The sequence below is a fragment of the Saccostrea cucullata genome, unplaced genomic scaffold, assembly GCF_032062105.1.
Source record: "Saccostrea cucullata isolate Sc308-1 unplaced genomic scaffold, CSIRO_AGI_Scuc_v1 ctg1637, whole genome shotgun sequence".
Taxonomy (NCBI): Eukaryota; Metazoa; Mollusca; class Bivalvia; order Ostreida; family Ostreidae; genus Saccostrea; species Saccostrea cuccullata.
The window spans coordinates 40,064-54,668 of record NW_026919038.1 but is presented as its reverse complement, the minus strand read 5'-3'; the positions used below and the strand labels follow the sequence as shown (position 1 = coordinate 54,668).

Genomic DNA, 14,605 nt, shown 5'->3' with positions numbered 1-14,605 from the left:
CAAAAATCTTTTTTTTTTCACGAACATTTATATTTATGAAAGTGATCTCAAGAAAATAAAAAGTTTGTGTAGGATAAAAAGACGTGTGTTAATTTTGACGACGTGCAAGAAAATTATATTGCATCGGGATCGATATACAACTACTATTTTCATTTTCACCACATGCAAACGATGACATCTCAAGTTGTGTTTACGTGTGCTTTTGTCCCGTTCTTGTTTCTTTCCGTTGTAGGGAATGAGTTAGCAAGAGGTAAGTATAGATTTATAATGGTTTAAAATAAGACTTTACCATTTCCTTTTGAAATGGTCCTGACTCGACATTTTTAAAAATCTGAGTCTCAATTCCACCTATTCCCACTTGCAAAGAACAAGAGATGTTTTGATATAGTAATTATCAGGTCCAGGAAAATCACTATATTTACCTATATAGCTTAATTTACCTATATAGCTTTATTTACCTATGAAATATAGCTTTCTTTAGCTATTTTGGAATAAATTTCTCTTTTATGAAAAGCCACAAAAAGTCGCATGTAAATTATGGCTGATATTTTTTTCGAAAGGTTTGATAAAAACAACATAGGGCAGAGATAGTAAAATCGTTGCCTCTTTTAAACACTTTTTAACCAAAAAATGCATCACTAATGTTTGTATACCTGGAAGTGCGGTGAGGCATGACTAAGTGTGATTGCCTTGCATTGTGCTCAATTATTATCAATCAATTATCTTGTTGACCAAAACTGCTTTTCTTTGTTAAAGTAGCTGCTTACTCACAGATTAACTGTTATACATAGCCCCAAAAAGTTTAGATCTTTGATTGCAATTGCACAAAAGGAGAAACATTTTTAGAAGTGGGTTTTTGGTGAATCGTTTTCAGTCCATTTCAAAGTTGAAAACTAATATTGTCTCATTATGCGACTTCTTGTCTGCTTTTTATAAAACAAAAATTTACTATGAAATAGCTAAATAAAGCTATATTATATAGGTAAATAAAGCTATATAGGTAGATTTAGCTATATAGCTAAATATAGTGATTTTCCTGGACCTGATTATGTTTTCACAGTAATTAGACTAATTACACTCCATCTTAGATTTACCTATATTTTGTACATTTTAAATCAAATCAAAGACTTATGATAAGAATGATTTATTTTAATTTGATACCGGTATATGGATTTTTCAACATATTACAAAAGGATACCCACTTTAATGTATTGATTTTAAATCATTAAAAGAAATAGATTAATATTTTTAAAAATGAATTCAAATACACATGTAGCTGAATTTTAGAAAATACAATTAAGGGAGAAAGCATGATGAAATTCACTTAACAATTTCCCTTTTTTCCTTCAAATATTAAGAAAAGAATCTGACTTAAAATTATGATTTAAAAAAGCAAATTTACCTATATGTATCCTATATTCCAACGTGTTCATTAATCACTGTTTATACAGTATCTATATGTTTGTATAGATAATTATTAGTTTACACAAAAATTCCACCTATTCCCACATAAAATCTTACCTCTTTCTACCTAATTTTCAAAAAGTGGGAATAGGTAGAATGAACCGTTTTCTCTGTTCAATGATAGATAATTTGGTGCTCTGGACTATCGGGTGAAAGTTCTGCCAGGAGCAATAAGAACTTCCAATGGTGTATAAGGTCGATCATTCGTGTATGCATATATAAATATATGATGTTTTGTGTATGTGATTATAACCATTATACAAAAGTGTTAAAAATGTACTTTCTCTTTGCCCCACAAGGGACCTTAATTGGTCAATAAATACAGTCATTTACGGCATTTCAAATGTAGCTGCAGAGCTATAGCTCCCAGAAAAAGAAATATAATGTATATTGAAAGAACATAGAGCTACAAAGCCACCCAATAAAAAAAGTGTATATTTATTGCAAGAGCTTCAATGTCACTTATTTAGTTCTAAACAATCTTTAACTGTATTACCTATAACCATTGAAAATACCCCTCAAGGGAGTAGATAATCCGAAATTCCTCTTGACTCTAACCCCTGCATTTATAATGTGACTTGTGCAGGTGAGAGTCAGAGCGGAGGGCGGCCGGAGGCCATACTGAAAAGTGGGAATTCAGCAACACCAGCTGGTGTCGCAACTCTGCCTACCTTTTTCAAAATTTATTTCACGGAGCTAACTCACGAGATGCAAGAAATCAGTAAACAGATGATTCTTCTACAACTTAATCGTCATTAAATAGATGCTACCGCCATGTAAACGGCCCTATCACCAACAAATAAAGCATCACTTGAATTAGGTTGCCTCCTTGCCATTTGACTGCTTTGAAGTACACATTTTAGGTGTATTTTTCTTTTAGGCTGTTCAAAGTTAATTCTACGTTTAACGTCACATCTAAAGTTCAAAACCTACGAGGGAGGGAGGAAAAAAATAAACAAACAAAATTTTTAAACAATTGTGAATTTATTAAAATTAACCTATTCATTACATTAAAAACATAACAATTAAGTAATAAGAGCATTTAATTGATATGACACTTAAGATTAATTTCCCTAGCAGAGTTTTTCCTTAGTATGTGAATCAGTTTGAGTCCTATTGTTAGCAAACAATGTAGTCTAAGACTGAATGTGCAGGAAAGTGGCTTTTAAGTAGGCCTCAGTTGTCCTTTGGATTTATATTGCCACACGTCCATGGTACCCTGGAGGCAAATGCTTCTTCTTGTGGGAATAGTTGATCAATATCTACAATTAAAATTAATGATGACAATATTTAAAACTGTTCATATAGGTTGAAATATCTCAAATTGAATTATGTCGTATTTTTTCTTAGTACTCGATGTACTAGCATTAAGTTTTGAAATTGTGAATACTTATATCTGGACCATACTGATAGCTGTTAGATTATCTTTAATACCTTGAATTCCACACTAAAGACAGGATTCTTCACGTCTGACTCTCCTTCACTTCAAAGGCCCTTCTTCAGTAAGCTTCTCCCTGCTCAAATGGTTATGACAAGTATTATCTTTTCAAAAAATTGTAGCTATTTGTAGGTACATGAATTATGAAGAAATCAATTACTTTACTCATTGCTGTTCCTTTCGATTTTTACAGAAATATTTTTAATATGAAACATATCAAATAAGATTTGAATGATGCTTTTCACTGTATATATTAATCTTGGTTTTTGACACACTTTCCACTCAGTAAAAAAGTTTTTCGATTCTCTCCAAAATACAATAAAAAGTTCAGCCAATAAAATCACGAACTGAGAGTCTGTCACTGTCAGTTTGAACATGTGATTTGAAGACTGACAAAAAAAAAATCAACAAACTAGACTTTGTCATTAACTTCAACCATAAAATCATTGGTCCCAAAATTTTTAATTCACTAGCTTTAAGAAACCAACTGCCTTGATCAAAGCACATTTTCTGTCACTACGGGAAGCAGAATTCAGTCGTAATTGTAGAACCAAACCGGAACAGACATTTTTTCTCATAAACCTACGCGCGCGGGTGACGTTAAACGTAGTTTTAATTTTAAACAGCCTTATAATAATGTGGCAAGCACTTAATAAATGGACAATCTTGAGATGCTGAGCAAATAAAATTTATCTTAAACTTACCAGCTCTGACTTGTTGACAGGTTGGGGTGACAATATCGATTGGATGACCTTTGAAGATGGATTAAAAGCAGCTAAAGAACAGTAGGTCTTAGATTTTTATTTGTATAAACCGAAAAAATCAGCAATTTGTAAATTTCCATTTGGACAAACAGAAAATAACAATTCAATGAAGAACTTATGAAACATTATAAACAATGAAATGCTTCGTGTTTCAGTATGGGAATAAATGTTACTATAGCCTAAAAAGTACATAACCCACATATGATTTATATATCTTTTTAAACTCAACATAACATGAACAATATGACATTTTAGGAACAAGCCCCTGATGCTGGTTATCCACAAGTCCTGGTGTGGAGCATGTAAAGGTAACTTACAACAAATAAATATCATGGAATATCATGGAATTCAAACTTTCCTGTAAATGGCATCCTTAATTTGTTTTCAGTATATTCACTATGATATATGTTGTAGCCCTGATGCCCCAGTTTGCTGAATCTAAAGAAATAGAAGAACTGAGTAAAAACTTCATCATGGTACACACAGAGGTCTGTCTGGAGTTATTTCCCTTTATGTACAATATGTCACAAACATTTAAATATATAAAAAGATCACTCCACAATTACAATTCACACAGAATGAAACAGCAATCAATCTGGAGTTATTTCCCTTTGTGCACAATTTATCACAAACATTAGGCCTTTCAACTGCCGCTAGGGGTAGGTTTTATGAACGATAACTCACTGCTGAAACATGTTGAGAGCAGGCTCGGGGTATCGAACTGTTTACACGCAAGGCAGTTTTTAGCATTTCCCAAGTGTTTCTTTGTTCTCAGTAGAATCCAGTGGTTTTAAAATTTAGCACCAATATTAAACTTATTTACTGTATGGTTGCGGACACCATTTCACTACATATAATTAAAAGTTTTAATTAAAATAAAAAGTGAAATCTACCCTCCTTTATAGTTCTAACCTAATTAAATTTTTATACTCGATCGTTCCCCTTCGTGCTTAGTAACACAAGTAAGATGATCAATTGCTGCATTTACTTGTAAAAATATATATAGCTATATAGGAAATGAAAAAGCGCAAACACGAAAAACATGACATTAAATTTTCTTCTTCAAAATAATCGTCAAAGAGAGTTAAAATATTGAATATAGTCTGTTCCCCATTCATTTGACCCTGTTATTTCAGGTAGAGTGAAGGCATTCTCTTTCTCATGGTCAGTGATTGGGAAGGCCAAAATGTCCAGTGGGAAAAACATTTTTGATGGGCATTAAATTTTTTTAAGAAATAACAAAATTACTTTTTAATTAACAAAATGAACTGCAGCAAATTTACAGGAACATGCTTAAAATATAACTGACCCGTATTTTTGTTAAAATTACGACAGTTTTGGAAAGGAAACAGCCCAACCATACAAATGAAAGAAGTATTGTACCTCATGTAAGTGCTTCGTTTAACCGGAAGTACTTTTTGTCAGGTTTCAACCAATGAAATTTGTTGTTTTAAATTGACTGCATTTTTAAAAAGAAAGTAAAACAAGTAAGAAAGTCGTACCCAAAATATATTTCCAAATAACATCGCTAAAATTGAATGCGCACCATGGCGCCACGATTGATTGATTTAATGCGCCATTTTTCACTTCAATGCGACTATGGCGCGTGGCGCAAGCCCTTCCCAATCACTGCATGGTCAACATTTTTGTGTACAAAACAATGTAAGGAACCCTTTTGTGTACATAACAATACCAATTCTGAAGCAGCCTATATGTCATTCCTATAAACGATAACTCATAAATCAGCACTAAGTTGGTCATTTTTCACACCTGAGTTACCTATCCTTAAAACACAACATCGGAAAAGTCAAAAATAAATAATTAAACTTTTTTAATGATGTAATTAAATATATGCATAAGTCATTATCTTTTTTGATAATTTCATGTACCTATAAATCTATCTATGCAATGTTTTTTACTATATGTGCAACTTGAAAAATTAGTTGAAAGGTCTACAAACATTTCAACTGATAAAGTTATCACTCCATTATTAGTTCACATCACAATTCAAACAGAATAAAACAGCAATCAATCTGAGGTTATTTCTCTTTTTTGTACAATATATCACAAACATTTGAACTGATACAGATCATTTTGCAAATAGTTCACATCACAATTCAAACAGGATGAAACAGCAATCTATCTGGAGTTATTTCCCTTTACACACATTAATTAACAATACAAAAAGCATGAAAATGATAAAAAGTTAAGTTTGGAGTAATTTCCCTTTATACAGTGTATGCACACCAAAATAGAATACACAAAGCATGAAAATGATATAATCTCTCACAGAGGGAGGGCCACTCAAGCTTAACTCTCTAAGGCTTTTTTTACTCTCTCCAAAGAAGTTCCTACATCGCTTTTTGTTGGCATCAATATTAGAGCAAAATAGTTTATACTAAAAAATAAAATAATGTTTTAGAGTATATTTTCAAGATGAAGGAAGTTGTAAAGCTTTTGTAGAAAAAGTATACCCATTCCTTTTGTGCACCAATAATCTCAAAAACACAGAGCAATCAATGAAACAGAGTTCAGTCTGAAGTTATTTCCCTTTATGCACTCTACGTCACAAACACATACAGCACTGTCATTTTACAGAGGTTTTATATTTCTGTTTCAGCACTCAAACACAAGATACAAGTAAAAAATGAATAGAGTTAGATTTGAAACTTAAAAACAGATATAAAAAAGTTAATTTGAAAAAAAGTATACCAGTAGCTATTTTTTTTTTTCAATGTTTAGATTAAAAATTGAAAATGAATAGAGTTAGATTTGAAACTTAAAAACAGATATAAAAAAGTTAATTTGAAAAAAAAGTATACCAGTAGCTATTTTTTTATTCAATGTTTAGATTAAAACTTTTTTCCTCGTTATTTTAGGATGATGAGGAACCTAAAGGGGAGCAGTATTTACCGGACGGCGGATATATACCTCGGATATTGTTCTTAGGTAAAGAAAACGTAATAAATCTTATTTCTTGTTATGAGCAAAGCTGTTAACAGCTATTGAACCCTATTATTCAGACAGAATTTGACATTTATCATGTTTATATGTATTTTTTCTCCAACTAAATTGTCGATTAATCATTTCAGATCCAGAGGGAAATGTAAGAAAGGACTTTTACAATGTAGGGGGCCATGATGAATATAAATATTACTACTATTCCCCAGAACTCAGTAAGTTCTCTTTTAATGGTGTTCTATTTAAGGGGGCCGACTGTAGTTTCCATTGAGCAATACTTCGCGCATCAGTTAAATGAAGAGTATTTACTCTTTTAAAGCAACTTTTTTCACTTAATTAATAAAACTAAACAAAATTAAGAAATTACGGGTCGAAAAACTTTATTAGAATTTCAAATAACTGATTATTAAACCGATTTTTAAACTGATAGATAGATTGGCGTCATAATAGTGTGTTTTTGACGTTAGATAACGTGACGCTCTCAAAGATGGGGTAATAAAAAATGCTATAAAAGAAAAAGTAATAAACATATGTTCTTGAATTTTGAAACATAGGAATTTGATAATCTCTCCGTCATTTTTATAATTTTTTTGAATAAATTCTTTGCATGGGTCATATTTTGTATTACTCTATGAAATCAAGGAAATTTGTTATTTTTTGGCATTTTGAGATGCCCCCTCTGGATACAGGGCGATAGAATTTTGTGTTTCTTACATATAATGTACAATATAGTATTACCCATCATATATTATAGTTTGAGCAAAAAATCTATTGTAATATTTGTATAATTTGCTCTAAAGTGCGAAAAATTGGCATTTTCCTATATAATCCTATAGTAAATGTACCTGTATTCTGAGACGGTCCCTTAAAAATACCTGGGTGGTAGATTTTCCCCAAACTTTGCATGTACACTTAAGTTAATGTAAGTCATATATGGTATAAAAATGAATAGTTTTGCTATTGTAGTTTGCACACAATAAAACCATAGTCGACCCCTTAAAAGAAAGAAATTTTTTCTCAGCATTTACATTGATTTAAGGACAGATGATCCAAACAAAAAATGGACAATTGTTTGGTATATATTTTTGGATATATTTTGGTTGTAAGTGATGCAAATGTTAATTTTCAATAATGATGTTCCAAATAAAATCTTTCTGTAGCCATCCTTCCAATTCTATACAACTTTTTTTTTCTTACTAAAAATTGTTGTGAAACGTGGAATAGAAAATAAAAAGTTTGTAACATATGTCCTTTAATAGCTGTCATTTTGTTGTGTTTCACAAACTTAAGCTAGAATTGAAATCAAAATGGAGGTACTTTTATTGGTTGATATTGTCTGTCTGCCTGTTTGTGCCAATCAATGATTATAAATGTGATGTTGCTTTTAACTCGGATGGGTTGATCGTAATATAATACATGTATAACTGTGTATGAAATACTTTAAATTCTGCGACTGGAACTGACCTTGACCTATTTAAGTTAATGAGGTCCTATTCCTGTCATCTTGTTCAAATGCCACTCTTCAATAAAACAGGGCTGATCTCTCTCAGCAAACCCCAGGTGTTGCCCTCCCCTAACAAGAATTAAAAACTCAGATATTTGTATCAGTAACAGATTTACTGGATTATAAATACCCCCGACTTCTATTTCAGCTCTTTAATTATTAATTTATGGATATTTATGCATGGAACTTGTAACTTATAATTTTCCATATGAACGACCATGTGTATAAAATGTGGTGAGGTATATAAATATTTACAATGTGTTTTTATGTTGGGGGTACGTCGGGTCAGTATATGAATGGGTAACGCGGTAGGAGGGGGCCCGGAGCTATCTGATTCCTTAATCCACGTGACAGATAAATAAGAGGAGCCTCTCGATCCTTCCTCCCCATACACCCATGTTTATTGTTTAGACACAGAGTAGTAGATCCTTTTCATACAGAAATCAAAGCAACTCCATTGACTCGGGAAGGTTTAATGCCGTTACTTTTAATCATTGATTTCTTAATGTATTGTGTATTCCTTTTTACATTGACATAGATATACAAACCTCTCAGCTTGTAGACTTTTTAATGTATACTTACAAAGTTCGGTCATGTTTGAATTTTTATTGAAGTGTAAGAAGTCCATTATATTTGGCATTTTTGAGCTCTCTGATCATGGCTTATGATTGCAGCTTATGATTGTGGCTTATGATTTGCGTCAGTAAAACATTTCAGTTGCTTTGTTCTGTAGTCTGTTGGCCCTGTCTCTTGATGAATTTCTATAAATCCTCCACGGTGAATGTCATGAATTACCTGGATCCACCTTTCTGTAATGATTGCTTTATTGTCCCCTATAAATTCTCCCTTTTACTTGGGGCTCTTGAATACAAATTTTATTGATATTTGCCTGTTGGAGGAAAGTTTCCATGCAATTAATTATAAACAACTTTCTTATCAACCCCCAATGTAAAATGTTTAGCACCATTTATAGTGTGTATGAAGCAGCCAGAGATGATAAATCTTTATTATTTTCCTGTTACAAGATTTTCAAGCAGTTATCTTACAACCTCAATGAAATTGTTTACAATTTATTTTTATGGACACAAAATTAAATCTCCCTGTATATTTATAATATATTGAATATACATTGCTGTCAGAAAAACAGTGTTGAAGCATCTTACTCTCTTATAGACTTCTTTCATATCATCATTCCAATGAAATGTAAAATTAGATTTTTTTCCCTTTCTTTATTAAAAAGTTTATATTTCAAAAATATTTGTGTTTAGTTATTTTAAATATATTTCATTGATTAATTTTCAGATTAAAATCTTTGGATATTTATTAAATTTTAATTTTTTCAAATTTTTCTTTATACCTAGTACAGTAAAAACTTCTCTATTTAAATCCAGATGTTGTCTATTCTGAAATCTTGTCCTCATACAATGTAAACTGTTAATTCAATTGTTTTAAATGTTGTGTAACCTGGAAAGTTGTCAACCCCAAAATGTTGTCTACCACGGAATGTTATTTACCCTGGAATGTTGTCTAATTGGAATGTTGTCTCACCCACAATGTTGTCTAACTTCAAATGTTGTCTTACCCATAATGTTGTCGTACCCAGAACCTTGTCTAACTTGGAATGTTGTCAAACCCGGGCCAGTTTGGGGTACCAGTGGTGTCCAGAGTAGACAGAGAGTTTGTACATCTACCGGGTATGCATACAAACAAACTTACAAATTTGTATTTTTTTTACTTTCAGTTGTACCCACAATGAAGCGAGTTATGGAGAAAATCCACAGTCCCCCAGAGGAGGAGAAGACAACCTCCATGTCTGACGAATTGTGATAGATTGCCCTCACACTTAGCTCTCGGGAAATTTTTTAAAATACTTTTTCATTCACACTACACAAAGAAATATGCAATTAGTGTAACTTCTTACACACCGTGATCTCAGTTTACTCATCAGGATGTGAGTATGAGGGGTGGATCTTAGGATTTTTAATGATTTCTGCGTGTGTGTACATGTGCTTGGTTATTTTTATTCATTGCAGTAACAGGATTGATTATTTTGCATTTATTATTTGGTCACTTAGTATTTACTCACTTGAATTGTATAGTTCATGATTAACAAGGGTTTAACTCTTCCAGTACATACCTTAAATATTTATAGTGATGTTCGTGTTACATGTACATGTATCTATTTGTAGAAATATTTTTCTCTATACATGTACCTTCCATGTGTGTGTGTGTTTTACACCATTAGATTATGAGTGGTATGTCTGGGTATGTTGTATTTTAAAATATTTATTCTAGTTTTTGGAATTTTTTTTTTTGGAAGTTTGAACTATACCTTTAATGTAGTGCTAGAAATGAACAAAGCTATCATTAAATTTTATGAAAAGTCCATTTCTCTTTTGCTTTGTCACCAAGAAAAAAATGTTAAATTTTTGCTCCTGGTAGATAAATAATAATTTATTGATGATAATAATTCACACTTCCATTGCACTAAAGAGTTACATTTTAAAAGGACGGTCACTCAAAATATGTAGCAAACACAGTAGCTATTGCATATAACTTGCCCTTGCTGAAGTGGGCCTGAGCAAAGTTATCCGTATCACTGTTCCACAGGCACCTGCTGGTCATGAGAAGGGCCTGGTTAGCGTTCTCGCCTATCAACACATTACACACTAACTTGTATCTAGGGAAACCCAAGTCTTTAACACGTGACTTGATGACGTCAGATAGATTTTGAGCTAAATTTGCACACATCTTGTGTTCGTAATTCTCTCCATCCAGATACGATTCGAGCACTCCTTTCATCATTTTTTCTACCGAGGTGGGATTAAATTTCTCCTTGGATTCGGGATGCATCCGGTAGGTGTTTTGGAGCCGGACGGGGATGACGTTGTGTTTTGTTCCCTGTGAGGTCCAGGACACACTGGTACGGCGGGAAGCCTGGGAGGGACGCCTACCCGCCAGTCCGTACTGTAAGCTAGCCCGTGGCTCGATCCGGGACATTCGCCGAAAGTTAGGCCCCGTGAGACCTTGGGTGGTGCTTTCTGACCCTTCGGGCTTGATGGAGGACCGTCGCCGCTGACGGGGAATGTTGTCTTGATGGTGTTGTTCTAATGTCTCCATTGTTAATTGATCGCTCATGTCGTTGTTGGGAAATCTAAAAGTAAAAATTGGGTTAAATTATAAATACTGAGTATTCATACTTTAGACGCCATCCTGGAGTACATGTAAAGATTGTTGGCATAAATAACTCTCTCAGCATAGGCAGACTATATATACATTATAATATCCTACTCATTCAACCTAAAAATATAGGGCATGGAAAGGGTAGTACGTTGTGTGCAATTTAACTCTCATTTAATTAATCACATACCCGGTACTCGAACATTTTCCTTATGAAACAAAATTTTTAAAAAATCATTACTGATCAGATAAAAGACATCCAGTTCTCGCAATGCCAGGGGTCCTGAGTCAACACGTTGCCGATGCAACGTACGTGTTGGCTCAGGACCCACGGACAGCAATATGTTGACGCAAGACCCTTGGCATTGCAAGGATGGAAAAAAGAGGAATACCAATTAATGACTGCACTGGATTCTTAAATTGTAGCGAAATATTTTTGATTCTCTCTTTCCCTACCCCGCACGCACGAAACAAGTGCCTGTGACCCCGCATCCCTTTCCGGAGTTATCGCGACGGTCCTGGAAATTCAACCAAAAGGTGGGAATTTATTTTTTCTTCTCAAATAGAACATATAGCATTGGTTTTGAAGACTTTTCCTGATTTGTTAGAAATGTGCTCGGCAGGATTAAATGTCAAAATATGTCAACACGTGTCGTTTCCATGATGCATGTCGTGTTGATAAGACACTTGTAGCTAGGTTATACCCTGTTGAAAGTGACAGCGCGGATTTTTGTGAATTATGTAATGCAGTATTGAACTTTGTGTTTATTGCCCCTATATCTACCTTGAATTCTTTAGACATAGGAAATTACTTCCAGCGCTTCGCGGGATTTATTGCCGACAAAGATAGAAATCCCGCGGTAAGAGTTTCAAGGAACACATAATCCACTCTTTACCATACCTCTCTCCTTATTACATGTTCCATGTTATTTGAAAAAGTAGGTCAAACTTCAAGGTCAAGGTCGAGAGGCCAAAAAGCAATTTATTTTAGAAAGGTCTTTTCACAGGTCATATACATGTTGAATATTCCACAATATTGAAAGACCTATCGCGTCTCATTCAAACGTTGATATGGCCAATTTTAATTTATTAATTTTTCTTTTAAATTTGCCCATGGAAAGGTTAAAGTTTTCAAAAGTAGGTCAAACTGTAAAGTCAAAGTCATGGGGTGGAAAAAAATCAGTACTCAAAGTAATTGTCACAAAGATTACACCTGTGAAATATGACAGCCCTATCACCAACTTAACCAGAAGTTATGACCAAGTTAAAAGTTTTCCAGAAGTAGAAAATCAAGGTCATAACGTCAAAGATGTTGGTACCCAGAGAAAAGTATAGTGTTAGAGAATACACGTGAAATGAAATGATAAGGCCTTAGCACCATCCCACCAGTAAAACAAATCACCAGAATTAAAACTAGTCACCAGTAATAGTCATATTAAACGTTTTCTGTAGCAGACCACTCTTTGAGGTCATCGAGACAAAAAATGTTGGTCTTGTCACAAGAAATACAGATGTGAAATTACATGTAATGAAAGCCCTAAGATTAAGAGAGTTTAAGAAGTTTTAATCTTTTTTCCAGAAGTAGGTCGAACTCTAAAATCATAGTGTCAAAAATGTTGATAATCAAAAGAAAGGTCTTGTTAAAAGCAATACCCGGTATATACATAGTTACATGTGTATTGAAATATGAAAGCCCAAAAGCATGTATTATATTAAACATTCAAATTATACAGGCAAGGAGAGTGTTTTTTAAAAAGTAGATAAAAGTCAAAGGTCAAGATCATGATATGTAAAGTGTTGGTATCCAAAGAAAAGTCTTGTCAAAAAAAATAACCAAGTGAAATATTTAAACCCAAGCACTAACCGTTCAGAAGTTACAATCAAGGCTAAATATTTACAAAAGACATTTTTGACAGAACACAAAAACAACTGAACGTTAGTGAGTTTATTTTGTGCAAAAAAACCAACATTTTCTACATTCAAAAGAGCATGAAGGTAGTCCAACGTCATTTTGTTTGTCAGGAACAAATTGAAATTCCAAATATTAATGAAAATGCGCTAAAGTCACGAAGGATCTTAAATATATGGTGATTTTCCAATGCATATCGCAGGGAAATTCACAGTGGAGGTTAAAATAAGTATTTTTCAAACTTTTCAATTATGCATACCCACTCACACTTTGGAAATCAATCAACTACTTAATCAAAGGTGTTTCTAAGAAGCCTCATTTGATTTTTAATAAATTCTTGTTCAGTGAGATTACTCCAGTACTAGTCCAACTTAACTCGTTTACTTTAGAGTCGGGTTCAAATCACTTAGCGGTTATCCCCCCAATCCTCACTACTTTCTTCCTCGGATTAATTCTATTTAAGGTCTGTGAACCGTCGTTGGAGTCTATGTAATTTCGTCTTAATGTCTAATATCGACAGTCGGAGACAGGGCTCAGTTTTATCGCGATCTTTGACATGAAAAAAAGAGAAAAAAATCCATAAGTCGATAAAAGCTAACAGGATATTATTCTCAAGTCTTTTCAATGAACCGCTTCCTAACAAAATAATTCCACTGGAATCGATCAAGACAGTTCTGGAATTTCCATTAGGATTTTTATACATTGGTTTTACATGTAACATATTTAAATAAATTAGAGTTAATATAATTGGTTAAATCAGCGCGCACCTGTCAGAGCGGTGTCTTTTGTATTGATACCTATACAGACGGGACAGTTCGGTGTGACAGGTGAGGGGGGTCAGGAGCTCGTCTATTCCTCGGATACAGACAGTTATTAGAACTCCACAGATCGTAAACAACACCCGACATTAATTTGATCGCTATCTGAAGTTTGACAAGGTGTCCTTTAAAGATAACAAACATATTCCAGGGAGCTTCCTTCAATATTAAAGTACGTTCCCGAGATCAAATAATTATGTCAAAAAGTTTTACCTAAATTTTTATCTGATTTAAGAAGAAACTATAGAGAGAAATTAAATTGTGAAATTCAGAAAAACTCAACTAAAACAAAATTAATTGAAAAGCAATTGAACTAATTTCAAATGAGAACTGTTTCAGATTCCAAAGATTTTGATCCTCGTATTAATTTTAAACATGTAAGTTTCTTTCAGTAATTGTTTGAATTTCCCTATAGAATTATGATAATAAAAGTGAATCGCTACAAATGACAATACTAGTGTGTCCTTACCTGTTAGAATTTACAGCATGTTTCTGTTTATAGAGATCCACCGATGACTGCGGTCGTGTATTGAGTGGTTACAAAGGCGGGGCGAGGGCCCTTTAAAG

General features: G+C 33.3%; 2 protein-coding genes across 3 annotated transcripts; one reads left to right on the top strand and one right to left on the bottom strand.

The window, feature by feature from the left end:
- Window positions 1–133: 133 nt before the first annotated feature.
- Window positions 134–10,517, top strand: LOC134278181 (thioredoxin domain-containing protein 12-like). Its single transcript, XM_062760502.1, has 7 exons — window positions 134–250; window positions 3,627–3,687; window positions 3,922–3,974; window positions 4,081–4,154; window positions 6,546–6,615; window positions 6,759–6,842; window positions 9,873–10,517. The coding sequence occupies exons 1-7, from the start codon at window positions 163–165 to the stop codon at window positions 9,956–9,958; spliced, it is 516 nt and encodes a 171-aa protein (XP_062616486.1). The 5' UTR covers window positions 134–162; the 3' UTR covers window positions 9,959–10,517.
- A 37-nt stretch (window positions 10,518–10,554) lies between these two features.
- LOC134278165 (dynein light chain Tctex-type 5-like) lies at window positions 10,555–14,605 on the bottom strand. 2 transcript variants are annotated; one of them, XM_062760492.1, is made up of 2 exons: window positions 11,797–11,832; window positions 10,555–11,285 (listed from the first exon to the last, which is right to left on the bottom strand). In XM_062760492.1, exon 2 carries the CDS (start codon window positions 11,267–11,269, stop codon window positions 10,646–10,648), a length of 624 nt encoding a protein of 207 aa, XP_062616476.1. In that variant the 5' UTR covers window positions 11,270–11,285; window positions 11,797–11,832; the 3' UTR covers window positions 10,555–10,645. The 2 variants fall into 2 exon arrangements, with proteins under 2 accessions (XP_062616476.1, XP_062616471.1); XM_062760487.1 differs by lacking the exon at window positions 11,797–11,832 and adding an exon at window positions 14,508–14,605 and having other exon boundaries at window positions 10,556–11,285.

What these genes read in the sequence shown, in the direction of transcription:
- LOC134278181 (XM_062760502.1), top strand. Translation starts at nt 163, where the DNA reads ATGCAAACGATGACATCTCAAGTTGTGTTTACGTGTGCTTTTGTCCCG. An exon ending in TTAAAAGCAGCTAAAGAACA is followed by an intron (nt 3,688 to 3,921) that starts GTAGGTCTTAGA and finishes ATGACATTTTAG; the next exon opens with GAACAAGCCCCTGATGCTGG. An exon ending in TCATCATGGTACACACAGAG is followed by an intron (nt 4,155 to 6,545) that starts GTCTGTCTGGAG and finishes TCGTTATTTTAG; the next exon opens with GATGATGAGGAACCTAAAGG.
- LOC134278165 (XM_062760487.1), bottom strand. Translation starts at nt 11,269, where the DNA reads ATGAGCGATCAATTAACAATGGAGACATTAGAACAACACCATCAAGAC.